This window comes from Nylanderia fulva, unplaced genomic scaffold (assembly GCF_048542155.1).
Source record: "Nylanderia fulva isolate GAGA-0341 unplaced genomic scaffold, ASM4854215v1 Scaffold75, whole genome shotgun sequence".
NCBI classification, from domain to species: domain Eukaryota; kingdom Metazoa; phylum Arthropoda; class Insecta; order Hymenoptera; family Formicidae; genus Nylanderia; species Nylanderia fulva.
The window spans coordinates 246,005-270,657 of NW_028190862.1; the positions used below are offsets into that span (position 1 = coordinate 246,005).

At 32.5% G+C, this 24,653-nt stretch overlaps 5 protein-coding genes and 2 long non-coding RNA genes across 20 annotated transcripts in view; 5 read left to right on the forward strand and 2 right to left on the reverse strand.

Moving 5' to 3' along the window:
• Positions 1-3,138, forward strand: part of LOC114944567 (estradiol 17-beta-dehydrogenase 11) — a 68,007-nt gene extending 64,869 nt beyond the window's left edge. Inside the window, exon 7 of the mRNA XM_085488956.1 lies at positions 1,847-3,138. Within this exon, the coding sequence (XP_085345082.1) occupies positions 1,847-2,006 (160 nt within the window). The 3' untranslated portion in view covers positions 2,007-3,138. The remainder of the gene's footprint in view (positions 1-1,846) is intronic.
• Positions 1,772-4,361, reverse strand: LOC114944568 (chitinase domain-containing protein 1). 6 transcript variants are annotated; one of them, XM_085488954.1, is made up of 7 exons: positions 3,985-4,361; positions 3,723-3,866; positions 3,435-3,615; positions 3,250-3,359; positions 3,006-3,175; positions 2,433-2,765; positions 1,772-2,339 (listed from the first exon to the last, which is right to left on the reverse strand). In XM_085488954.1, the coding sequence occupies exons 1-7, from the start codon at positions 4,135-4,137 to the stop codon at positions 2,198-2,200; spliced, it is 1,233 nt and encodes a 410-aa protein (XP_085345080.1). In that variant the 5' UTR covers positions 4,138-4,361; the 3' UTR covers positions 1,772-2,197. The 6 variants fall into 6 exon arrangements, with proteins under 6 accessions (XP_085345080.1, XP_085345078.1, XP_085345077.1 ...); XM_085488952.1 differs by having other exon boundaries at positions 3,723-3,875; XM_085488951.1 differs by having other exon boundaries at positions 3,723-3,887.
• Positions 4,362-6,541: 2,180 nt separating this feature from the next.
• On the forward strand, positions 6,542-7,681 carry LOC146720186 (uncharacterized). Its single transcript, XR_014926174.1, has 2 exons — positions 6,542-6,893; positions 7,040-7,681. It is a non-coding gene; the product is annotated as an uncharacterized LOC146720186 (long non-coding RNA).
• LOC146720187 (uncharacterized) lies at positions 6,912-8,034 on the reverse strand. Its single transcript, XR_014926175.1, has 2 exons — positions 7,712-8,034; positions 6,912-7,135 (listed from the first exon to the last, which is right to left on the reverse strand). It is a non-coding gene; the product is annotated as an uncharacterized LOC146720187 (long non-coding RNA).
• A 4,812-nt stretch (positions 8,035-12,846) lies between these two features.
• LOC114944566 (uncharacterized) lies at positions 12,847-15,808 on the forward strand. 6 transcript variants are annotated; one of them, XM_085488972.1, is made up of 6 exons: positions 12,847-12,998; positions 13,637-13,743; positions 13,848-13,931; positions 14,031-14,228; positions 14,456-14,627; positions 14,727-15,808. In XM_085488972.1, exons 5-6 carry the CDS (start codon positions 14,566-14,568, stop codon positions 15,100-15,102), a joined length of 438 nt encoding a protein of 145 aa, XP_085345098.1. In that variant the 5' UTR covers positions 12,847-12,998; positions 13,637-13,743; positions 13,848-13,931; positions 14,031-14,228; positions 14,456-14,565; the 3' UTR covers positions 15,103-15,808. The 6 variants fall into 6 exon arrangements, with proteins under 6 accessions (XP_085345098.1, XP_085345096.1, XP_029176367.2 ...); XM_085488970.1 differs by having other exon boundaries at positions 12,848-12,998; positions 13,637-13,763; positions 13,848-13,942; XM_029320534.2 differs by having other exon boundaries at positions 12,848-12,998; positions 13,637-13,763.
• A 1,284-nt stretch (positions 15,809-17,092) lies between these two features.
• On the forward strand, positions 17,093-19,891 carry LOC114933801 (uncharacterized). Of its 4 annotated transcripts, none has more exons than XM_029306382.2 (6): positions 17,093-17,195; positions 17,456-17,591; positions 17,668-17,892; positions 18,017-18,188; positions 18,267-18,401; positions 18,774-18,862. In XM_029306382.2, the coding sequence occupies exons 1-6, from the start codon at positions 17,166-17,168 to the stop codon at positions 18,799-18,801; spliced, it is 726 nt and encodes a 241-aa protein (XP_029162215.2). In that variant the 5' UTR covers positions 17,093-17,165; the 3' UTR covers positions 18,802-18,862. The 4 variants fall into 4 exon arrangements, with proteins under 4 accessions (XP_029162215.2, XP_085345094.1, XP_085345095.1 ...); XM_085488968.1 differs by having other exon boundaries at positions 17,094-17,195; positions 18,267-18,373; positions 18,774-19,891; XM_085488969.1 differs by having other exon boundaries at positions 17,094-17,195; positions 18,267-18,352; positions 18,774-19,891.
• A 1,599-nt stretch (positions 19,892-21,490) lies between these two features.
• Positions 21,491-23,936, forward strand: LOC114933800 (uncharacterized). Its single transcript, XM_085488975.1, has 7 exons — positions 21,491-21,637; positions 22,276-22,402; positions 22,499-22,582; positions 22,682-22,879; positions 23,107-23,278; positions 23,378-23,508; positions 23,588-23,936. The coding sequence occupies exons 1-7, from the start codon at positions 21,623-21,625 to the stop codon at positions 23,830-23,832; spliced, it is 972 nt and encodes a 323-aa protein (XP_085345101.1). The 5' UTR covers positions 21,491-21,622; the 3' UTR covers positions 23,833-23,936.
• The last annotated feature ends 717 nt before the right edge of the window (positions 23,937-24,653 follow it).

Consider the following 24,653-nt stretch of genomic DNA (forward strand, 5'->3'; position numbering starts at 1 on the left):
GTCTCCAATAAAATATTAACTTATAATATTTGCATAATATTTCAGTAATATTAGTAATGTAGCTCAATATTGAAATATTTTTTATTGCAATATTTTAGCAATACTTTGTGTTGTGGAGATATAATTTAAACGTGAAAGAAACGTTTCTTATAAATTATAGTTTTAAAAATGTTTTTGTCGAGACATTTTTTTATTGATGCTTAAGGCCGGGTCTACAATAGGTGTAGTAAGTTCTAAGCCTTAAGAAATTGATCAATCACAGTCAATTATTCCCCTCATTCTGACTGTGATTGATAAATTTCTTAAAGCTAGAGCTTACTACACCTGTTGTAGATCCGGCCTAAGGGGATGTCGGAGGTCTGTTTTATCGACTGAGCTATTATTTCTTTTTAAATAGGTTATTCTTTTTATTGGCAATTTCTACGTACAAGATAAGATTAGTCTCAAATAGAAAATGCTTGAAGGAATATAAATGAACTTTTAAATATAAATTTAGAAGCCTAATAAGAAACTTTATCATATAATAAACTTTTGTGATTTATACAAAAAATTGCACAGATCTGTCAAAAATTGCACAGATCTGTCAAATCTCTTAATTTAAAAGATAATTCTCTAATAAAGAAATAGATCTTTAATTAAATATTTGTAACGTGCAAGAATATAAACTTAATGGATGTTTTTTATCAGTATATTATTTGAAATATTATTAATCGTGAAACAAAAAACAGTGTTATTATAAATGGATATTTATTATTTATTGCATACAGTATCCTTCACAAACTTCCTTCACAAATATCCTTCACAAACACTACATTTTACAGTTAAACAATCGCATGGCAAGGATCTGTCATAAATAAAAATGTCATTTAAATATTTAACGATTTCTCAATTATTAATAAATCATTAGTATTTAAATAGGAGTTGTTGAAATAATCGACTAAAAAACTAGCAAGTAATAATTGTTTATTAAATTTCACGACGTTTCGACCATATGGTTGTGGTCTTTTTCAAGTGAGACAAAATAAATTTAGTAATAATTAACTCATCAACAACAATTAGCAATAACAATTTTTTGTAAGAAATATACAAGTCAAAATTAAATTGAAAATGTGAGACGGTCAGAATCTGACAATCCTTTGTTGGGATATGTTGTGGCCATCTCACATTTTTAATTTAATTTTGACTTGTATATTTCTCACAAAAAATTGCTATTGATAATTACTGTATGATGAGTTAATTATTATTAAATCTATTTTGTCTCATTTGAAAAGGACCACAACCATATGGTCAAAACGTCGTGAAATTTAATACTCAGATAGCCACAGTAATTATTATGACATCATTTTGATGGCAAATGATGCATTTTGACATCAAAATGATGTCATAGTAATTACTGTGGTTATCTGGGTAAACAATTATTACTAGTTTGATCGATTATTTCCACAACTCCTATTTAACGATTTATTGATACAAAAAATTTACACAGATCGCTGCCATACGATTGTTTAACTGTAAAATGTAAGGTGTTTCCAAACTTATAGAGGGTACATATAAACTACATATAAACAAATAATCACAATTCTAGTCCATGGTTTTTTCCTCCTTAGTGTATGTCAGCAGATAAAAAATGAATATATATTTATATAAAAATTATAAAAGTGCGAATAGCATGTTATACATGTGTTTTAAATTAACCAATGTTTTGTATGTCAGAAAGAGATGACAAATGGTTTTTTGATGTAGTTTACTAATCCACATTATCGAACACAAATTATTGCAATAAAAGTTATTTATTTTGACATATTTCGAATAAACTGAATTCATAATATAAATTTTGATGTTTCAGTCTATTCCCAATTAAAATGTGCTGGGCGTTAATGTATCATGTTCTGAAAGGACCACAAATTATGATGACATTCAAAGGCCGTGAATCGAGGAAGACATCAATTGATAGTGATAGTGATAGTATAACAAGTATAACAAATTATAAGCATATATGCAAATAATAAAGTTATACTGCATTAACAAGTAGGTTATATTAAAATATATTTTTTAAATATAAAATTTTATAAACATTAAAATAATTTTATTTTATAAAATGCATGTATTTTTTACCCATTTTTATACATGTATATGCACGTTTTATTTAATAAATGTTTTATTTAACAAACTCTTTAAAATGAAAATAATTAACAAATTATAGCAAATCATAAAAATAATTCAATCCTTGGCCTAATTCCCAAATTGAGATCCCTGTACCTAATTCATTAGCGAGATCTAAGCGTTTCTTAATTGAATATAATGTAGGATAGAAAATATAACCATTACCTACAGGCAATCTGAAATAAGTGCATTTAAATATTAAATATTAATTTTTTTACATTAATTATAAATCCGACGATAAAAATAATACTTAAAATAAAAAATCTTACTTTGATTTAAAGAAATGCTCCTTGCTGCTATCATCCCATTGAATCTTTCCTTTAAATGATTTTAATATATCCAAATATTCAGATGCAAGAATTGCTCCACCACCCTCTGGTGTATAATTGTAACCATAGAAATTAATACCTAATAATATTTGAGATCGTCTAGGATCATTTTTTTTTGGAACTAATACTTCAACACATTTCCTAACCCAATTTAAAGGACTATTTGGGCCTGGCCTTTGAATACTCGAATAATCATAAGTCATTAGTGAAAAGGCATTTACATATGGTGATAATTCATCAAACTGTTGTTTGGAAAATAATTCCATTTGTGCACTAAAAAATTAGAGAAATATTAAGTAAATAGGAACTTTCTATCATATACAGACAGGCCCTTGTATTGTTTATTTTTTGATTTCCTGATTATTTATCATGTTTTTTCTTGTGCTGTTTCCGCTATTTCACAACAAATTTGTATAAGATGATTATGCACAGATCATTACATAATCATATAATTTATAATAATACAAGGGCTTTCCTGTAAAAGTACTTTCAAAAAGTATTGTTATTAAATACCCTCTAAATGGTGGTATTGCTAATACAATGTTCAAATTATGTTCCCTTAACTTTTGTGCAATAAGTCTAACTATAAAAGTAACAACTGACATATTTGCACCTGCAAATACAAACTGATTCCACATTTCTAAAACATATCCATCAAAATGGAAGATCTGTAAACAAGATTTCTATTATATGTATATATCTTAATAGTTATAGAATAAATAATTTCTTTTTAAAGAAAAAAACATTTAATTTATACCTGAGCAGCATCCAAAAGTGATACTATTAATTGTGTTCGACTCTCTGCATTATTGTATATTCTAATAATGTCATCGATTGACCAGTGTTCAAATAATACTCTAGGTATAACTAAAAATAATAATAATTCAATAATAAATAAATCATGTGTGTATTGAACTGTGATTATATTTAAAATTTACATACGTTTCACGCTATGATTAATATTATTATTATTCCTTATTTCCTTTATCCAATTAATTTGTACAGAGTCAGTGGCCAATTTATAAGTTGATGTATTGCCAAAAGGAAAAGACAACCATACTGGAGATATCATTGTGAACTTGCCATGAAATGTTTTGGACATTTTGAATCCATCTGCATTCCACTAAAAATAAAAATTAAATTATAATCAGCATATAAATATATTTCACATTTTAAATATTTTATTCTTATAATTTTACAGAGCTATATAGTGTTGTTATAAGTACTTACAGGAGTACAATATCCCAAAACTTCATTTTTAAATCTTCTATTCTTTGTATCTTGAAAATATCGACCAGATTCATAAAGAATATCCTGTTGTTTAGGATTTTCTACTACTAAGTTTCTTTGAAAAACATTTTGATTTACAGGACCCTGATATAACTTAAATAATAACTTTAATAATTACTTAAATAATACTTATAAAATTAAAAAATATTTATGTATTCATAAGAAAAAGAAAAATGTATATGTCTTTTTATGAGTACTCTACCTTATTATTGTTATCCTTCTTTTTTTCTTTATTTTTTTTTTCAGGTGGTGACCGTGGTGACAGAGTACCATAACATAATTCTCCAAGACATAATATTATAATCAGAGTAATCGCGTTCACACATAGTATATAATTATATTTATATATAGCCATATATAATAATATCAAATCATGAAGTATTCCGAATATTTATTATGAATTGACCATGAAGTACTTCATGGAATCAACAGGAGACTTGATATAATTTCCTGTCAGTTGACTTTGTGGTGAATTATGGACTTGATCATCTCCATCTCTATTTTGTTCTTTAAAGGGTCGGCAGGAGGCTCGGCCAGACTCCGAATTGATGTTGGAGGCCTCACGTAGTGACAACGCGAAACTCTGGTTTCAGTGTTGCCAACGATGAGAAACCAATTTTCGGGTTTTATGTAGTGGTGCATGTCTATACACGTACATACACCATTGCATTGTCACAATCGCGGACGCACCGTAGAGAGACAAGGACCGATAATGACGTGTTCTCCTTGTTCCTCTACCGTGCCGGTATACGCGAGATGCGGCCTGAAAATGCTTTCTGGCCTTCCGTAGCAGAAGGCAGTAGCGTAGCAAGGCCAATAAGCACCCACTTTTTGGAAATTGTATATATGCTTATGCACATTTGTGTGTATATATATGCACATAATATTAAAAATTACATGTATGTTTCCAAATTGTACATAATAATAATAAAATAATAATTCGAAGAGTAGACTAATGTACAGAATGTAAGACACGGACGCTTATTAGGCTTAGCAATTGATTGCTTCTTTTACTTTGATATTTTTTCATCGCGACTTTACATATCATCAGCGCAATAAAGACAAGAAGAGAACGACTATCAATTCTAGTCTGTTGCAGAACATGTCGTAAATTTATAGACTAATAAATATGTATTAATTACTTTTCAATTATATTGATATTAATATAATATCTGCTATATAAATAAGTATGAAAAAAAGTACATAATGGCTGAGTGCAAAGGTGTTCAGTGTGTCATCGTAAAAACTCGGATTCAAATCTATTGGTATTAACATTTTTTTCTTTTTTAGTATGTTGGAATATGTAAAAATTATTAAAAATATATTTTTTTGTAAAGACAAAAGTAAAGAATTCTTAAAATATAGAAAATATTAGATCAATTTATTTACGGAATTATTTTGCATTTATATATATACATGTTGTAATTGTAAAATTACGAAAATATATTTTCAATATATTAAAAAATTCTTAAGAATCGTCTTTAAAAATATATATTTTTAAAATAATTTTTATATATTCTAATATATTATAAAAAAAAATTATTATACTAGATAGACTTGAACTCGAGTTTTTAGATGCAAGAGAGACAAAGACAGAATGATACTCTCTTCTTGTCAAGCTGTCAGTATGTTACCACGGAAATTTCCCCATGAGTTGCTCTTTATATAAATCTAGTGAGATTCGCTCATATAAGATATTGCATCGAAGAAGTCACGTAACCTCGTGGAAATATTTTTTTAATATTCTTTATATACTAAAGTAAGTCGCCAAAACGTCAGATTTTGCATTTTCGCTCTTAAAAATTTATAATAAATAAAATACGGACTCGCGGCTAACCCAACCTTACCCGCTGCTAGCTGCGCGTTTCCCCAAGTTATATTATCAATTTTATTTTCATCTTTTTTCCAAAAAATAAATCTTTGGCGACTTACGGACAATCCTACTAATTAAGAATATCGTAAATTCAATAAGATTCATTCAGTATTTTGGCTAATATCTTATATGAGAGAATCCGTAATTCCCGGCCGGTCGACCAAGCCTCCTGCCGACCCTTAAGGGTTGACAGGAGGTCCGGCCAGACTCTGAATTGATGTTGGAGCTCTCACGCGGTGACAACGCAAAACTCCGGTTTCAGTGTTGCTAACGCTGAGAAACCAATTCTTGAGTTTTATGTAGTGGTATATGGCCTAGTTTACATCAAGCACTTGATACGGGTATCAATTAGTATTTGAACTGATCAGCCAATAACTGAACCCATTTTTTAGTAATTTATTATTTGATACGCGTATCAAGTGCTTGATGTAAACTAGGCCGATGTTTGTACCATAGAGATATTATATATAGAGGACGCGAGTCGTATGCTTGCCCGTAAGTGAATGCGAGAGGAATAGAAAGAGAACGCTGCATATGGGCCCCTGCTGTCTTTGTCTAATCGCGCATGCGCATAGCACACGTCCCCCTTCTCTCTCTGCTCATCTCTATGCTTGCTTCTTCTTTACAAATTATACACTTTTTTGTCATCTTGAAAGTTTGTTATATTAACTTGTTATAAAAACGTAAATCTTCTTCTTATTTTGCTAACACTTGAGCAAAGCAAAGCAAGCACGAGAGCTATAGCCGAGCCTGCCGAAAGCATAGAGATGAGCAGAGAGAGAGAAAGAGAAGAGGGACGTGTGCCATGCACATGCGCGATTAGACAAGGATAGCAGAGGCCCATATGCAGCATTCTCTTTCTATTTCTCTTTTGCGCTCTCGACTCCCTCGCGTCCTCTATGGGTGCATTCGTTTATGCAGAGACTGCCGCAGAATGCCGCAGATGTCGTTCGTTTACTCCACCTGCGCAACCGACTGCAGCGCAGTTTGTTGTTCGTTTAAGCAGAGCTGCTGCCTATCTGCGCAGCCATCTCGGAGGTCCTGCTCAGGATGCTCTGCTCGCAATACTGCGGACTACTGCGTAAACGAATGTAGTCTTCTCCATTGTTAAGCCAATTGAACTTGGAAACGTTGTCTGAAAATTATTTCAATTATAAGTTATGGTATAGAAGTTCAGAACAAAGAAGGTGGAGAACAACTCCTCCAAATAGATCCTACAAAACTAAAAGTAATGCAAGGTAAGTAATACAATAAAATTATGAAATCTGTTAATTTATATTTACGATCCAATTAACTTAAAAATACATTTTTATCAAGAATATAAATTTAAAGTAATCTGTTTCAAAAAAATGTGCTTTTGTATAAAGATGCAATTCTGTTACAGTCATTCCTAGCTATCAAGCTACTTCGTCCCCAGTTAGTTTGGAAAAATCTGAGAAGTCTACATTCAGCAACATTTCAATCCTACTGTCATCACTGTCTGAAAATGTTATGTGCACACGTCATATGTCAGAACCTTCAATCTATTTAAAAATTTTATTATATTTATTCAAATAATAATTCATATTTAATATAAATATGATGGTTTCTAAATCGGCCTAAGAGCCATAGCACGAAAAATTACGAAAATTAATTATTCGGAACTGTATCTCTTTGGTACGAGATTACTAAAGTTCCATATATTAATTAACCTCGAACTTACATATGGAGAAATAGGCACGAAAAATATAGATCCGAAAAGTCTGAATAGCTTAGTGGTAAGAGCAGTCGCCCGGAAAGTGAAAGACGCGGGTTTGATTCCCGCTTCAGCGACTTTTCGGACCTATATTTTTCGCGCCTATTTCTCCATATGTAAGTTCGAGGTTAATTAATATATGGAACTTTAGTAATCTCGTACCAAGAAATACAGTTCCGAATAATTAATTTTCGTAATTTTTCGTGCTATGGCTCTTAGGCCAATTTAGAAACCATCATATTTATATTGTTTATATTGAGAGCCAATAAAAAATATTTATTTCTGAGTTAATTCATATTTATTTAAAATTTCTTTACTTACGCACTCCAATTACAATCTGAGCAGTCAATTCACGCAGGTGATCGTTCGGTAAATGATGTCACGTGACTCGCAGATAATAGACGCAGTAGATGCGCAGTGGATGCGCTAATCGCTGCATAAACGAATGCACCCATATATACAATATATCATAAATTCTGCCTCTATTTGGAACTCTTGCTTTCCTAGACATTCCATTGGCTCTCTTCCTTTTTTTCACACACATCACTTGTACCGATGATCTCGGGATACAGTTTATGAAGGAACCCCCACCAAAGGGCGCAAAGCACAAAGACTTTTCCCGATTTCAGTGGGTATATAAGTTCTGCAGTCCTAGCATCTGCGCGGCATAATTATACACGGCATATTACGGCACACTAGATACCGCATCTCATTGTGTCACTTTAAATTTCTGTACAAAACTTTATCACGCGTTCGTCGTCGACGACGTTAACTTTCTTCATTAATTCTTGATCGCGCATAGTTTGTAAAGTAAAGAGAATTACAATAAAGAACTTTAAAGCATTAGAATCTGTGTACTTTTGATTTCGCTACGCGCATCCCGACCGAGGTCTTCTAAGGGGGTGACGGCAGGTGAACGTGTTGCAGATTTAAGCGGGGAGCACACACTCTTGCATAAGCGCATAAGCATATGCATAAGAAATTCGATTGGTTGAATTTCTTATGCATACGTTCATAGACCAATCAAGATTTTTATGCTTACGCTTATGCGTCTATGCAAACGTGTGTGCTCTCCGCTTGACGCTATAAAAGTTCATCCAACGCAAGGTAGGTACCTTTCACACTAACAAAGACTTTTCTAATACATTACTTGCATGAGAATCTGAATTCTGTTCAGGGGATCGATTGTGTAACTTTTTCTAAAGTGAAAACGTGAAAAGTGAAAAATTTCCGCCAATCACGCGCATTGATTTTAAAATAAACTCGATGTGTAATAGAAAAAAAATTTTCACTTTTCACATTTTCACTTTAAAAAAAGTTACACAATCGACTCCCAGAAGTCGCGCTACATTAATAATTATCATCATTCTACTATTATTCTCCTGTGCCCTCTTCTCCTATTCTTTAATAATAATCGAGCAGTGCAAAATTCTGTCTTCTGCCCTTGATAATTTTCAGCCTCCTTCCCCTATTCTTTAATAATCATCGAGCAGTGCAAAATTCTGTCTTCTGCCCTTGATGATTTTCAGCCTCCCCCTATTTTTTTATAATCGTCGAACACTGCGTTCTGTTCTTGACGATTTTGCGCTTTCTTTCTCTATTGTCGAGCATCTTTCTTTCGTCTCATCAATGCTTTAAATAATCCCCGAGCACTGCGTTCTGCTCTTGGTTATTTTGCGCCTGCTCTATCTATTCTTTAAATAGTACAGTTCTGCCCTTGATGATTTTGCGCCTTCTTCCTCTATTCTTTCATAATCGTCGGGCACTACGTTCTGCTCTTGACGATTTTGCGCCTTCTGTCTTTATTGACGAACACTCTTTTTTCGTCTCGTCAATGCTTTAAGAATCATTGAGCACTGCGTTCTGCTCTTGATTATTTCGCGCCTGCTTTATCTATTCTTTTATAATCACCGAGCAGTACAGTTCTGCTCTTGATGATTTTGCGCCTTCTTTCTCTATTCTTTTATAATCGTCGAGAAGTACATTTCCGCTCTTGATAATTCGCCTTATTTCCCACCACCGAACATTCTTCACCACCCGAGAATTATCCATTGTAAATGGAATAAATGAGCAACCGGAAAGTTAAAAAACGAACAGGCAAAGTAAACGAAACCATCGAGCCGGCGTAAAAACTCGTGCAAAGCACGTAGCCTCGTGCCTGCGTTGGTTAACACGCAAACAGATTGCTAATAAACCTCGCATCAAAACAATCCAGACGGTTTCGTTCCCTCGATACATATTGCGCAGCTTCTGGAAGACTAGTATTTCTCCTAACTCTACTAATTCACAAGCAGCTTTAACACCCGCGTCTAACAGAATTAAAACTAAGCCTACGGAAGGCCACACTCCAAACCTACCGGCAGCCGCTTCAGACCTATTAACTTTACTTCGAATTAAACCGAAAATTCAAATCTAAAGAAGGTACCTCACAAGGAGAGCTATCACCTATCGATTTAAATACAAGCCTAAAAGACCAATTACCAGAGAGACATACGGAAATAAACCAATACACAGTTTATTTGCAAAATTAAATTAAGTAACATCTGTATACTCATATAAAATACCCAATAAAATGAAATAAAACTATCTATTCGTTAATTTCTATTCAAATGAGACCTAAATTTTTGAATAAGACTGTACAAAAACTCAGGAAAATAGGTCTTTATTCTATTATTGATATTATTATTGGACTATTAATTGACTTAGCTACAGGATTAATAGATACCGATTTGTTCACAGTCTTCGTAGAAAATCTTTATATTCCCAAAGGGAAATTAAAAGTAGAAATTATAAAATATCCCGAGGACAATTTTGACTTCTTTTACAATTTATAATATGCACAATTGTTGATAGAACTATAGAAGAGTTTATGCTAAAATTGTTATTTAAAGCATTAGTTGGCATCGTTTGTGATTTTATGACGATTTGACCGCCGATGAAATAATCTCCATTTTAGAAAACTTCAAGAATCTTACACGAGGTCTCGCCACGCCTACTAGTGACTTAATTCCCCATCCTAGTGCCTTCCCAGCCCCCAAATCTCCAACATCAGTCCTAGCTCTCGGCGTCCCTGGATATAGCCGGTGTAAGCAGGTTGCCCCGCAAAAAATAGAGAGCGCCCTCTTTTCTCCCTAGCCTAGGCGTAGGAAGAGAAAAGAAGCGTCGTCCGGACGTGACAACACCATTGCATTGCTCACGCGGACGCACCGTAGAGAGACAAGGAACTCCATTAACTTAGCCGGTTAACTCCGATCTTTTTAATTTTTTTTAATCGTTTTTTGTTGATCGTTTGTTGGTAATTGTTGGCCCAATTGCAACGTTTGTTGGTTTATATATTTTTTTTTTAATTAAAAAAAAATTAACATTAAGTTAGCCGGAAAAATCTCATTTTTAATTAAAAACCGGTCTAATCGATGCGTAATCATTTGTTGATAATTGTTGGTCTAATTTTATCGTTTGTTGGTTTATTATTAATCTTAAAAACAAAAAATTATCACATGAGGCCGCATCTACAAAAATCGAATATTATAATTTTGATTTATTGCTTACTGTTTGGAGTTTGACAAAATGAAAATTATCGCATATCAATTAATCTTATATTTCGGCATTAAAGTTTTCGATTGTTTTAGTTATATCTCACGTCATTGTATAGCCAATCATTTCAGCGTGAAAAATATATTATTTTCGAGTCTCATTTCGTTACGGTGCCAGGACCGTGACATTCCTTGTCGTTTTTCGCTGCCGATCAGCTGATTCGCACTCAAGTAAACATACGTCATTGCTCCCCTTTTCACCCCTACAACGGTGAATTCTTTCTCTCTGCACGTCGTCAACAAGTTTAGTTGGGCACGGCTCAAGCGAGGTTGTCGCGCAAAGGCTGCGTGTCTCGAACTCAGTTTTCGTCTCCACCTCAATTGTGTGTCTCAAATAAACTCTTAAACGATCAACTCATTTTTGTCATCTCTCTTAAGCACCGATATTTCATCCTTCCTCTATCCTACCATTCGGTTAATTTCGATGTCTCCAGTGAAAGCGTGGATTCTTATATAGTTCATTTGCAAATCCCGGGAGCTTTGGAAAACTCTAAATAACTCCGCAACACTTACGATTTAAGACTTATTTCTAGAAATGTAAGGCTAACAGACTATGATTACGGGCCTTAACATCGGCAGGAAATTGAAAATATTTATTTTCTTCTCTAATAGTAAGTTGAAATGATAAATTGCAAAATGTGAGATATTTATTAGACAAAGAATAAACTTGTATTTATCTTTTTGTAATCTTGAAGTTTTTAGATCTGTATTATATATATGTATATCATCAATTCAATGCGCAGTCAAAATATAATTCAGCATTTTCACTCCAATGTGTACCTCTATCTATATTTAGCAGACAAATTTGATATTTCTCTATTATCAGTTATACCAATCGCTTGGGAATCGTTTGGGCACATTTAGGAATAGATTCTCGTCGTTTAGGAAATAATAGATAATTATTATTAATTAAAATAGATTGAGCGTATAGTTAGCAGACAATAATTCGAAAAAACATTTCTTTTTTTTTAATTAACGTAAAATTATTTGGGAAACACATTTGTAATAGTTTTAACGTTTGGGAAATAATTATTTCACTTGGAAATCAAGTTTAAAGTACGCTTAGTGGACATCGATTGGACAAATTTTATATTTTTTATTATTTATTTTTATTTTTTATTTTTTATTAGTGCTATCGTTTGGGAATTATTAGGGTAAATTTAGGAATATGTTTGCATAATTTAGAAACTCATAGATTATTTATAATTAAAGAAAATTAATTGAGAGCGAATAGTTAGCAGACATAACTTTTAAAAAATCTTTTTTTTTTACTTTAATTGATATGAAATTATTTGAGAAATGCGTCTATATAATGTTTTCAACATCTGGGAAAAAATAATAGTTTAATTTTGATTTTGTCGCAAAAGCAGCCAAGAAATAATTTATAAGGATAAAAGATTCAAACAAATTAGTTTTATATAAAATGGTTTCATAGAAGATTATAAAATCAATTAAAATATACTTCTCGTACAAAAACCATATTATAATATATTGATTAAATGTTAATATTGACGAAAAAGAGCAAGTACAATAAAATCAGCTTTAAAAAAAATTTAAACAAAATATATATATATATATATATATATATATATTTGTTAATTTATATATATATATATATATATATAATTATACATATACAGGGTGTCCGGTAATGGTCGCCTCAACCGTCGTGTGCAGGTAGAGTAAGTTAAACCAAATAAGAAAGTCCTCTACCGTTTTGCGATTTTCGCAATAATTATTGTGTTATTAAATAAAAAAGATCGGCCAATCTAAGCGCGCGACGAGATGAGACGGCCCCCTGTCACACGATACACGGCGCGCGGCAAAGCGGAGGGAGGAGCGAACGCGATGGCTACGAACGGCGCGTAAAGGTACCTTTTCATGCTGTCGCTCGACGCTCGTTTTCTGCGATGTGATGACGTCATGTAAGTCGCTAGCGACGTGAAATGTAGTTCGATTTTTCCAACTACAAGCGATATTAGCGAGCGATAAAGATTTGAATGGATATCGAAATGGTAAGTATAATAATATTGTTTGATGAATATAATAAACATGTACATATATATTATTATAAAAATATTATTATTAATATTAAGGGGATGCTGGAGCTGTGCAGAGACTTTTGTTGTACATAACCTTGAATATGAGCAAATTTGCTTCATGTAAAAATTCTACAGTTTGTTATGCGCAAAATAAGAGCCAGCGTATGCGAAGGTTGTACAAAATTTTAAGTACATTTTTCTTTTTTTCTAGGCTTTTAACCTTAGTTCCAATTGCACGATATTGTTCAGATATATTGTCTCGCGCATACGCTGACTCTTATTTTGCACATAACACAAACTGTAGAATTTTTACATGAAGCAAATATTGCTCGTGTTCGAGATTATGTACGACAAAAGTCCCTGCACAACTCCAGCGTCCCCTTAATTAAGGACATTATTATGTCTTTAACATTATAAGTAAACATAATTGAGAAAGGTCAATTTCGAGCAACACTTTAACATATCTTGTTTTACATATAAATATAAATCTGTTATTTTTAATCATATAAGTTATGTCAGTAATAATATTTTATGTAACGTACGCAAAAAAAAAACATTAAAGTAAATAAAATATTTGTTATATAAGATATTTTCTAAAATATTTTTTGTAGTCTCGTGTTCAAACGTGTGGATTATGTGAAACCATATGTAATGAGGACGAAGTACCCAGCCATGAGTGTCTTCAAGGATATTCTAATTTCATTACAGATGATAATTTGTACTTTTACCCTGTATTAGGTATTTTATAGATATATATATATTTTACTTAAGTTAATTACAAAAATTATTAAATCTGATGTTTTTTTAATAATGTTTTTTTAGACGATGGAGAAACTATTGTTAGAAGAAGCTTGACACAGGACGCTGAAACAATAGCATCTGTACCTTTTCATGGTGATAATCAAGGTCAGATAAATGTAATAAATTCTTGAAGTTTTAAAACATTATAAATGAGAAGTTATACATATTATGTTTGTATGATATACATTTTATTTTTTGTTTCAGAGAATATTCGATCCATTAATAATAATAGAAATTCCAATCAAAAGAGCGCAAAGGAAAAACTGTCACTTGAGGAGGAGGAGATGCTAATATTAGAAGTCCAATGCAGAGAACCACTATGGAATTTTAGATTACCTCTCATTTAAAGAAATTGCAGAATTACAAGAGCTTTGTGGGAAGAAGTTTCTCAAACTTTTAATGGTTATATAAATGTCTATTATTTATAATATTAAAAAAATATGCTGAGTGTTTCGCGGGTTTTATCTCCGTGTGTAAGTTCATCCTTGGATACTATCCAAGCATCCATAGCATCCAAGGATGAACTTACACATGGAGATAACCCGCGAAACACTCAGCAAACTTGAAGATAGTACCCGTGGAAGCCTCAAGAATTTAAAAAAATATATTAAAACAGAATGTTTTTACAGGGAAATTAAGCGCAGCTGGATGTAAAAGCAAGTTCAAGAATTTTCACGACACTTATAGGAGACTTGTGAACGCTGAGAAACTACCAAGTGGATCTGCTTCCAAAAGCAACATGAGCAAATGGAAACATTATAAAAGTATGGAATTCCTTCGAGATAGTTGCTTACAGAAAAGGTTAATAATGCATTTGTATGATTTCATTATTTTTAATACTAGAAAATTATTTTTGTATTAATTTTTTTATATAAAATAATAAATTTTATTTTTTTACAGTACGATTTCTAATATTAACGATGGAGACAGCAACAGTATTATCGAGAATGATAATGAATTAGATTGCCAAGATGCGAATATGTTAGAAGTTACTAATAATGAAGATAGTCAAGATACGAGTATATCAGACAGAGATCAAGATCATGTAAGAAAGAGAAGGCGAGCAGAGTCACAAAACAGCTACTTAGAACGTATAGCAGACGCTTTATGCCAACCACCTCCTGACATTGTTCTTCCACCACTCCCTCAAGAAGACCATATAGATGCGTTCTTAAAACTGTTTGGTCATAACTTAAGAAAGTTATCGCCAGAAAAACAAAATGAATGGATGCAACGATATTTAAATATGTCTTACGAAATGTTAAAAGAAAACTAAAGATATTAATGAAATATTAACTTAAATATTAAATTAGCTTAACAAAAATTTTGTACTTTAAATTAAACTTAGTTTTTATTTAAATTATGGAGATAATAAAGCGTGAAATTATATTTTGTTTTATGTATTAAATACAAAATTTATTAAAATGTTGAAATTACATACAAAATACAGTATAAACGTTATAAAATGAAATATTTATTCCTTTGTTTATCAACAGTGTTGAAATTGCCAAGGTATTGCTCCCTCGCTATTAAAGTATTCACAAAAGTCATCCCGAATTCTTGCAGCTTTCCGAGAACTGTTATTTGTACTACACCTTCTTATATCTTGAAAAGCAGAATTAATGTCTATATTTCTCCTCCAGGAACCTTCTATTAAACCATCGCAACCATCTCGATCAACCATGTTTTCAGTGATATATTCATTGACTCCAATATCTTGTATACGAATATAATTATGAAGACACACAATAGCTTGTACTATTTTCATTGCTGTTTCAATTGAACAATTTATTGGTCTTCTTAAAATTCTCCATTGACTTGATAAAATGCCAAAAGCATTTTCAATGGTCCTCCTTGCTCGACTAAGACGATAATTGTAAATAATTTTGTCCTGATTCAAACCTTGTTTTCCTGGGAAAGGCCTCATTAAATACTCAGTAAGTGGAAAAGCTTCGTCTCCAACTAGCACGTAAGGCATAGAGTTTCCTTCGAAATAAAATGGTTTTGGATCAGGTACATTCATTTCATTGGTTCTGAATTTTTGGCCAAGAAAGGAGTCTCTAAATATTCCACCATCACTGCGACGTCCATAGGCTCCAATATCCACAAAAGTAAAAATATAGTTTGCATCACAAACAGCAAGCAAAACAAAACTGTGACTGTTTTTATAATTAAAATATGATGATCCTGCATTTTCAGGACACTGAAAAAAATAATATAGTGATTATTTTAAAAATAAAAGTCCTTTAAAAATAAAAATCTATTTTAAATTTTTTCAGTAACTTACTTGAATAACAACATGTTTACCATCAATAGCTCCTATACAATGATTAAAATTCCATACCTCTTCGAACTCTTTAGAAATATTTAACCATTTCTCTTTTGTTAAAGGATATGGAAGAACATGTTTAGAAAGAACAGACCACAATGCATCACAAGTTTCTGAAATAATATTGCTAACTGTGGTTAGTCCGAGGAGATATTGGTAGCTCATGGAAGTCATTGAATCACCAGAAGCAAGAAACCTATAAGAAATATTTATAATAAATATTTTAAATATAAATAACATATTCTAACTTTATTTTTTATTTATTGTGTTTTCAACTTACCTTAATGTCATGCATAATCTTTCACTGGCAGATATTGGTTCTCGAGTTAATACTTGTTTTGTGATTAAAGGTGCTACTTTGTATAATAACTCTTCAAGTTGAATTGAATTCATACGAAAGTAATTTCTAAATGTACTTATTTGCTGTGAAACTGTGGGTAAAATTGCATTATAAAATCCATGTTCGCGTCTCATTTGAAACAATGGATTAATCCAAAACTCTTTTCTAGTATAAGGTCGTTTCCTTTTTTCTATTAAATCAAAAATAACTGCCGATATCGCTAATCTTTTTCTCCTTTCTCTCATATTATGATTATTTATAATTTTTGCACACTCCGTTATCCAATTATATTTTTCTGATTGTGACATTGTGCGATTATATATATTTTGGAGCACCTGTATAGAATTCTTCAGCTGACGCTACTACATTAAAATCGCGTCGCTGGAAAACCCTTTTCATGTTTGATATTAGTCGCTAGCGACAAATCCAGTCACGTGATTTTTTTATCGCTCAAAACGAGCGATGAGCGACGCATGAAAAGGTACCTTAACGCTAAAGGTGCCTACTGATGGACGCGGCAAGTTGCCGCGCGCGGCAGTTCAGAAAGAACTAGATCTAGGGGCTTCTGAATCACTCCTGCGTTGCCGCAAGTGAAGTTGGAATAATCCAACTTCACTTGCGGCAACGCGGGAGTGGTTATTTGTGCACATTTCAAAATAAAATTGAAACGATGGCAGGAGTAAATGTGGAGATTCCAAAGGTTAGTGTATGTTATTATATCCAAATATAATATAAGTTTAATATAAAAAAATATTAAGAAAGCAATCGCGAAGGTAATATATATGATTGTGCATAATTCAAGATTGGAGGTTAAGTGTATGTTTTGGTCGTTTCGGAAGAGAAAAACGTACCATAACATGTGCGTACGAATCTATTTCAATTCTTATAAACATTTATGACTTGGAACCGAACTTTAGAATGACACATCGGGTGATATAATTGATTTTTTTTTTATGGCAGAAAGTATACACATGCGGATTATGCGAAATAATTCTTGGGGACCTTGAGGATGAAGAAACATGGTCCCATGAATGTTTTGCAAATTATTCAGAGATTGTTTTTGATGTGAATAGCTTGTATTTATATCCCAAATGTGGTAAGTAAAATATAAAAGGTGAAAGTGACCGATATAATACTATTTGAGCGAATGTAAAAATTTAAATATCTTGTAGAAGATGGAAGCATTGTGCGCCGAAGTGCGATTAATGGAGCAGAGCAGATTGTAATAGAATCGCCTCTTCCGACACAAGAGCCGTGCCCAGTGGAAAACCTGGAAGAACTTATCATTACAGAAGTGTCGGCACGAGAACTGTTATGGAATCAAAAACTGAGTATAACAAAACGTGACAGGCAAACTGTACAACAACTTTGGAAGCAAGTGGCTAATGCGACGAATGGTACGTATATATATTTGTGTGTGTATGTGAGAGAGAGAGAGAGAGAGAGAGAGAGAGAAAGAGAGTAGTTAAAGAAAACTCAATAGAATTAAAGTGATATAACAGTACGATTTTATTATTACAGGCGAATGTTCTGTCGATGAGGTAAAAAAAAAATGGAAGAACTTAAGGGATCGTTACATGAAAATAATCTCTCTTGAAAAGTTGCCAAGTGGATCAGGAAGTAAACCATCTCGCAGAAAGTGGCAACATTACGAATTGTTGTCTTTCTTACGTGACACTTCTTTGGAAAAAGAGTTAGTATTTCACAAAAGCATTCACTGCAATACTAAAAACAGTTAATATTGATATTATTTCATTTTATTGTATTTCAGGACAGTTTCAAATATGATGAGTCGTGAGGAAGACACTAGCAATGATGACACGGAAATCCAAAGTGTGGACGTCGTAGAAGTCAACGGTGCGATTGATGCATCAAAAAGTATTTCGTTCATAAGCTGTACGGGCAAGTAAATAAATTTAAAAACAGAAAGAGAATAATAAGAAGAATATGCAATAATAAAATAAAACTTTTGCAGAGTCTACAATGTAGTCGTTATGACAATACGACGCTGCAACGGACCAATCAGAGAAAAAAAATCATATATTCTCTTCTTTGATTGATCCGTCACAGCGTCGTAACATTGTAACGACTGCATCGTAGACCCCGCATTATATTCAAAATTCCACATTAATTATCAACCGACACACATATATATATATTGTAGGAAAATTGTACAAATTGAATATCTCACTTGTTAGTACTATTACAGCTAGCTACATCAATTTTGTCCAATAATACAAAATGTATTATTATGTAAAAGTCATTCTTTCATTTTCAGGAATGAAAAGAAAACGAAAAAGTACTGAGCGCGAAGAAGACTTGATGAAGCAGATAGCAGAGGCCTTGCAGACTCCACGACCACCTTTGCCAACTCCTCCTGTTCTTGACGAAGTTGACAATTTTACTTCGATGATTGCCTGCCAGCTACGAGAGTTGTCATCAGTCCGCAGACGCGCAATAATGTTGAAAATTCACGAGCTCTTACGTGCTGAATTATTGCGTAACGACAATTCGGCAACAACAATAATATAACGTAAAATATAATAATATGAATAATATATGTATACGTATAGTAATAAAACGAGACTGATTTTGTTAGTGCAATAAAGCCGAAGCGTATTTATTCAAATAGTTATTACTCAACTGGACCGGGATACCAAGAAACATTAAAGTTATGATTATCTGGGAAAGTAGGAAAAAGAAGTTTTAAAGAATTAGTTTGCATGATTAAAAGGTGTGATTTATTTCCTTTGCATGTGTAGTATACAAATAATGATTATATCTGTGATGTCTAGTATAATATTATAAATAAAACGAAATAATATGCTAATGTATCATTTATCATTTTGCCATGCTACTGAGCCTTCATTATTAAAATATTTACAAAATTCATCTCTAATGAGCATGGCACCCCGAGTACTTGTATTTGTACTACATTTGGAGATGTCCACAAATGCACAACCATCTTCCATAATCGTCCTCCACGAACCTCGTATGTGATCACCCACAGCCGTTTCTTTATCCAACATACCTGGTGGAATATAATTGTTCTTCTCGATATCACTCTTGCGGAGCCAGTTATGAATGCAGATTGTACCTTGTACGATCTTCATAGCAGTTTCCACACTACTAATGATCGGTTTTCGATAAACTCGCCATTGGCTAGCAAGTATTCCGAAACAATTCTCTATCACTCGTCTGGCTCTACTGAGTCTATAATTGAAGATGTGCTGTTCGGCGGACAAGTTATTTTTGCCAGAGTATGGCCTTAGCAAATATGATTTCAATGGAAAGGCTTCATCCCCGACAATGCAGTAAGGCAAAGACGGGCCTCCTTTGTAAAAACTGTCCGATTTTGGGATATTCATTTGACCTGCATTAAGTTGTTGACCGAATCGGCTTTCACGAAAAATGCCTCCATCACTTCGCCTGCCATACGCACCAATATCGACGAACCGGAAAATATAATTGGCATCACAAATAGCTAATAGCACAATGCTATGACTGTTTTTATAGTTGTAGAAATTGGAGCCAGCATTATCCGGACACTGAAATTACACAAAGATTATTATATATTTTTCACATACTGCAAGAAAATTGGAGTCTGCTCGTATTGTTTTTTCTATTTATTTCCCGATAGTTTTTAATATTTGAATAATGCCTGAAAAGAATTATAATACAAGTATTACTTACTTGAATGGTTACATGCTTTCCATCGATTGCTCCAATGCAATGTGGAAAGTCCCATATATCTTCAAAATCTTCTGCGATGCTCCGCCAGTCATCTTCGAATAACTGAGGTGGAAGAACCAAAGGACACAAATGTTCCCAAATAATCTTGCATGTTGTAGCAATAATATTGCTTACAGTCGTCAAGCCTACTAAATATTGATATGTCATTGAAGACATGGAATCACCAGCTGCCAGAAATCTGAAACGTAATGCAAATTGATGTAATGCAACATTTACATTCATATAACTAAAATAAAAACAAAAGATGTTTACCGTAATGTCAACGTCAATCGTTCTGCTGCACTTATCGGCTCTCGCACGACGTATTGTTTCTCTAGATGCGGGCCTACAATGGCTAACAACTCTTCGTATTGCGTGGTTGACATCCGAAAATAATTATGGAACCGCAGATCTTCCAATTTAAGTGTTGGCAGCAAGGCATGGTAAAAACCATGCTCACAGCGTTTTTTAAAAATTGGAGCAACCCAGAAACGCTTCTTTTTGTTGATCCGTCTGTTTTTTGCAGCTAATAACATAGCTAATGATCCGAGCAACTTGTCACGTCGGTCTGCTTCTACATTCTGTTCCTGACTGCACTGCATTGACCACTCATAAATTTTCATTTTTGCAGACATGATATATTGATTATTTAAACTGATAACTGAGATACTGAGGAATTGAGGTTATATTGTTTCGCGACAAACGCGATGACGCCGAATTCGCGCGGCAGACGCGGCAAGCGGCATCAGTTTCAGAAGCCCCTAGATCTAGTTCTTTCTGAACTGCCGCGCGCGGCAACTTGCCGCGTCCATCAGTAGGCACCTTAAAGCTCCGCGACAACTATTTTCTCTCTTTCCCTTTTCATCTCACTTTCTTTACTAAAAACGAATCTTTTTATTTTCAAAATGGCATCTTGATTAATTATTGTAAAGTACAGTTTTGAAAAATTAATAATCGCATTGACATCATTTTCAACGATGTATCTCATTAAAATTTAACATGCATACAAAGCAAAATAAGAGTCTGATGCAAATCACACCATACACGGAGAGAATTTTCTCTTATTAGAATTTATCCTGAAAATCATGGTAATCGTGGGATAATATGGTGTAGGAAAAATATTATAAGAGTTTTTTTGATTAATATTTACTACATTAAAAATTATTAATATGAACATAGTAAAATTAATCGAGTACATTTTTTATTTTATTGTGGTAGATATTAATATTTTTATTGTGGTAAATATTAATCAGAAAAATTCTAAAGGTACCTTTTCATGCTGTCGCTCGACGCTCGTTTTCTGCGATGTGATGACGTCATGTAAGTCGCTAGCGACGTGAAATGTAGTTCGATTTTTCCAACTACAAGCGATATTAGCGAGCGATAAAGATTTGAATGGATATCGAAATGGTAAGTATAATAATATTGTTTGATGAATATAATAAACATGTACATATATATTATTATAAAAATATTATTATTAATATTAAGGGGATGCTGGAGCTGTGCAGAGACTTTTGTTGTACATAACCTTGAATATGAGCAAATTTGCTTCATGTAAAAATTCTACAGTTTGTTATGCGCAAAATAAGAGCCAGCGTATGCGAAGGTTGTACAAAATTTTAAGTACATTTTTCTTTTTTTCTAGGCTTTTAACCTTAGTTCCAATTGCACGATATTGTTCAGATATGTTGTCTCGTGCATACGCTGACTCTTATTTTGCACATAACACAAACTGTAGAATTTTTACATGAAGCAAATATTGCTCGTGTTCGAGATTATATACGACAAAAGTCCCTGCACAACTCCAGCGTCCCCTTAATTAAGGACATTATTATGTCTTTAACATTATAAGTAAACATAAATTGAGAAAGGTCAATTTCGAGCAACACTTTAACATATCTTGTTTTACATATAAATATAAATCTGTTATTTTTAATCATATAAGTTATGTCAGTAATAATATTTTATGTAACGTACGCAAAAAAAAACATTGAAGTAAATAAAATATTTGTTATATAAGATATTTTCTAAAATATTTTTTGTAGTCTCGTGTTCAAACGTGTGGATTATGTGAAATCATATGTAATGAGGACGAAGTACCCAGCCATGAGTGTCTTCAAGGATATTCTAATTTCATTACAGATAATAATTTGTACTTTTACCCTGTATTAGGTATTTTATATATATATATATATATATATATATATTTTACTTAAGTTAATTACAAAAATTATTAAATCTGACGTTTTTTTAATAATGTTTTTTTAGACGATGGAGAAACTATTGTTAGAAGAAGCTTGACACAGGACGCTGAAACAATAGCATCTGTACCTTTTCATGGTGATAATCAAGGTCAGATAAATGTAATAAATTCTTGAAGTTTTAAAACATTATAAATGAGAAGTTATACATATTATGTTTGTATGATATACATTTTATTTTTTGTTTCAGAGAATATTCGATCCATTAATAATAATAGAAATTCCAATCAAAAGAGCGCAAAGGAAAAACTGTCACTTGAGGAGGAGGAGATGCTAATATTAGAAGTCCAATGCAGAGAACCACTATGGAATTTTAGATTACCTCTCATTCAAAGAAATTGCAGAATTACAAGAGCTTTGTGGGAAGAAGTTTCTCAAACTTTTAATGGTTATATAAATGTCTATTATTTATAATATTAAAAAAATATGCTGAGTGTTTCGCGGGTTTTATCTCCGTGTGTAAGTTCATCCTTGGATACTATCCAAGCATCCATAGCATCCAAGGATGAACTTACACATGGAGATAACCCGCGAAACACTCAGCAAACTTGAAGATAGTACCCGTGGAAGCCTCAAGAATTTAAAAAAATATATTAAAACAGAATGTTTTTACAGGGAAATTAAGCGCAGCTGGATGTAAAAGCAAGTTCAAGAATTTTCACGACACTTATAGGAGACTTGTGAACGCTGAGAAACTACCAAGTGGATCTGCTTCCAAAAGCAACATGAGCAAATGGAAACATTATAAAAGTATGGAATTCCTTCGAGATAGTTGCTTACAGAAAAGGTTAATAATGCATTTGTATGATTTCATTATTTTTAATACTAGAAAATTATTTTTGTATTAATTTTTTTATATAAAATAATAAATTTTATTTCTTTACAGTACGATTTCTAATATTAACGATGGAGACAGCAACAGTATTATCGAGAATGATAATGAATTAGATTGCCAAGATGCGAATATGTTAGAAGTTACTAATAATGAAGATAGTCAAGATACGAGTATATTAGGAAGTATTGAATAATTATCACAGTTTATTTTAAAATTTTGAAATTAGAAGAAAATGGTTTTTAAATTATTTTTTTTTTCAAGATCATGTAAGAAAGAGAAGGCGAGCAGAGTCACAAAACAGTTACTTAGAACGTATAGCAGACGCTTTATGTCAACCACCTCCTGACATTGTTCTTCCACCACCCCCTCAAGAAGACCATATAGATGCGTTCTTAAAACTGTTTGGTCATAACTTAAGAAAGTTATCGCCAGAAAAACAAAATGAATGGATGCAACGATATTTAAATATGTCTTACGAAATGTTAAAAGAAAACCAAAGATATTAATGAAATATTAACTTAAATATTAAATTAGCTTAACAAAAATTTTGTACTTTAAATTAAACTTAGTTTTTATTTAAATTATGGAGATAATAAAGCGTGAAATTATATTTTGTTTTATGTGTTAAATACAAAATTTATTAAAATGTTAAAATTACATACAAAATACAGTATAAACGTTATAAAATGAAATATTTATTCCTTTGTTTATCAACAGTGTTGAAATTGCCAAGGTATTGCTCCCTCGCTATTAAAGTATTCACAAAAGTCATCCCGAATTCTTGCAGCTTTCCGAGAACTGTTATTTGTACTACACCTTCTTATATCTTGAAAAGCAGAATTAATGTCTATATTTCTCCTCCAGGAACCTTCTATTAAACCATCGCAACCATCTCGATCAACCATGTTTTCAGTGATATATTCATTGACTCCAATATCTTGTATACGAATATAATTATGAAGACACACAATAGCTTGTACTATTTTCATTGCTGTTTCAATTGAACAATTTATTGGTCTTCTTAAAATTCTCCATTGACTTGATAAAATGCCAAAAGCATTTTCAATGGTCCTCCTTGCTCGACTAAGACGATAATTGTAAATAATTTTGTCCTGATTCAAACCTTGTTTTCCTGGGAAAGGCCTCATTAAATACTCAGTAAGTGGAAAAGCTTCGTCTCCAACTAGCACGTAAGGCATAGAGTTTCCTTCGAAATAAAATGGTTTTGGATCAGGTACATTCATTTCATTGGTTCTGAATTTTTGGCCAAGAAAGGAGTCTCTAAATATTCCACCATCACTGCGACGTCCATAGGCTCCAATATCCA

Excerpts from the sequence above, each read along its gene's own strand:
- LOC114944568 (XM_085488951.1), bottom strand. The coding sequence starts at position 4,137 with ATGGCTATATATAAATATAATTATATACTATGTGTGAACGCGATTACT. Across the intron at positions 3,888-3,984 it reads AGAAGGATAACAATAATAAG|TTATTATTTAAGTTATATCA; the intron begins GTAGAGTACTCA and ends TAATTATTAAAG. Across the intron at positions 3,616-3,722 it reads TTTTGGGATATTGTACTCCT|TGGAATGCAGATGGATTCAA; the intron begins GTAAGTACTTAT and ends TTTTATTTTTAG.
- LOC114944566 (XM_085488972.1), top strand. The coding sequence starts at position 14,566 with ATGAGCAAATGGAAACATTATAAAAGTATGGAATTCCTTCGAGATAGT. Across the intron at positions 14,628-14,726 it reads GATAGTTGCTTACAGAAAAG|TACGATTTCTAATATTAACG; the intron begins GTTAATAATGCA and ends ATTTTTTTACAG.
- LOC114933801 (XM_029306378.2), top strand. The coding sequence starts at position 17,166 with ATGGCAGGAGTAAATGTGGAGATTCCAAAG. Across the intron at positions 17,592-17,667 it reads GTATTTATATCCCAAATGTG|AAGATGGAAGCATTGTGCGC; the intron begins GTAAGTAAAATA and ends AATATCTTGTAG. Across the intron at positions 17,893-18,016 it reads AGTGGCTAATGCGACGAATG|GCGAATGTTCTGTCGATGAG; the intron begins GTACGTATATAT and ends TTATTATTACAG.
- LOC114933800 (XM_085488975.1), top strand. Across the intron at positions 22,403-22,498 it reads GTACTTTTACCCTGTATTAG|ACGATGGAGAAACTATTGTT; the intron begins GTATTTTATATA and ends ATGTTTTTTTAG. Across the intron at positions 22,880-23,106 it reads AGTTTCTCAAACTTTTAATG|GGAAATTAAGCGCAGCTGGA; the intron begins GTTATATAAATG and ends ATGTTTTTACAG.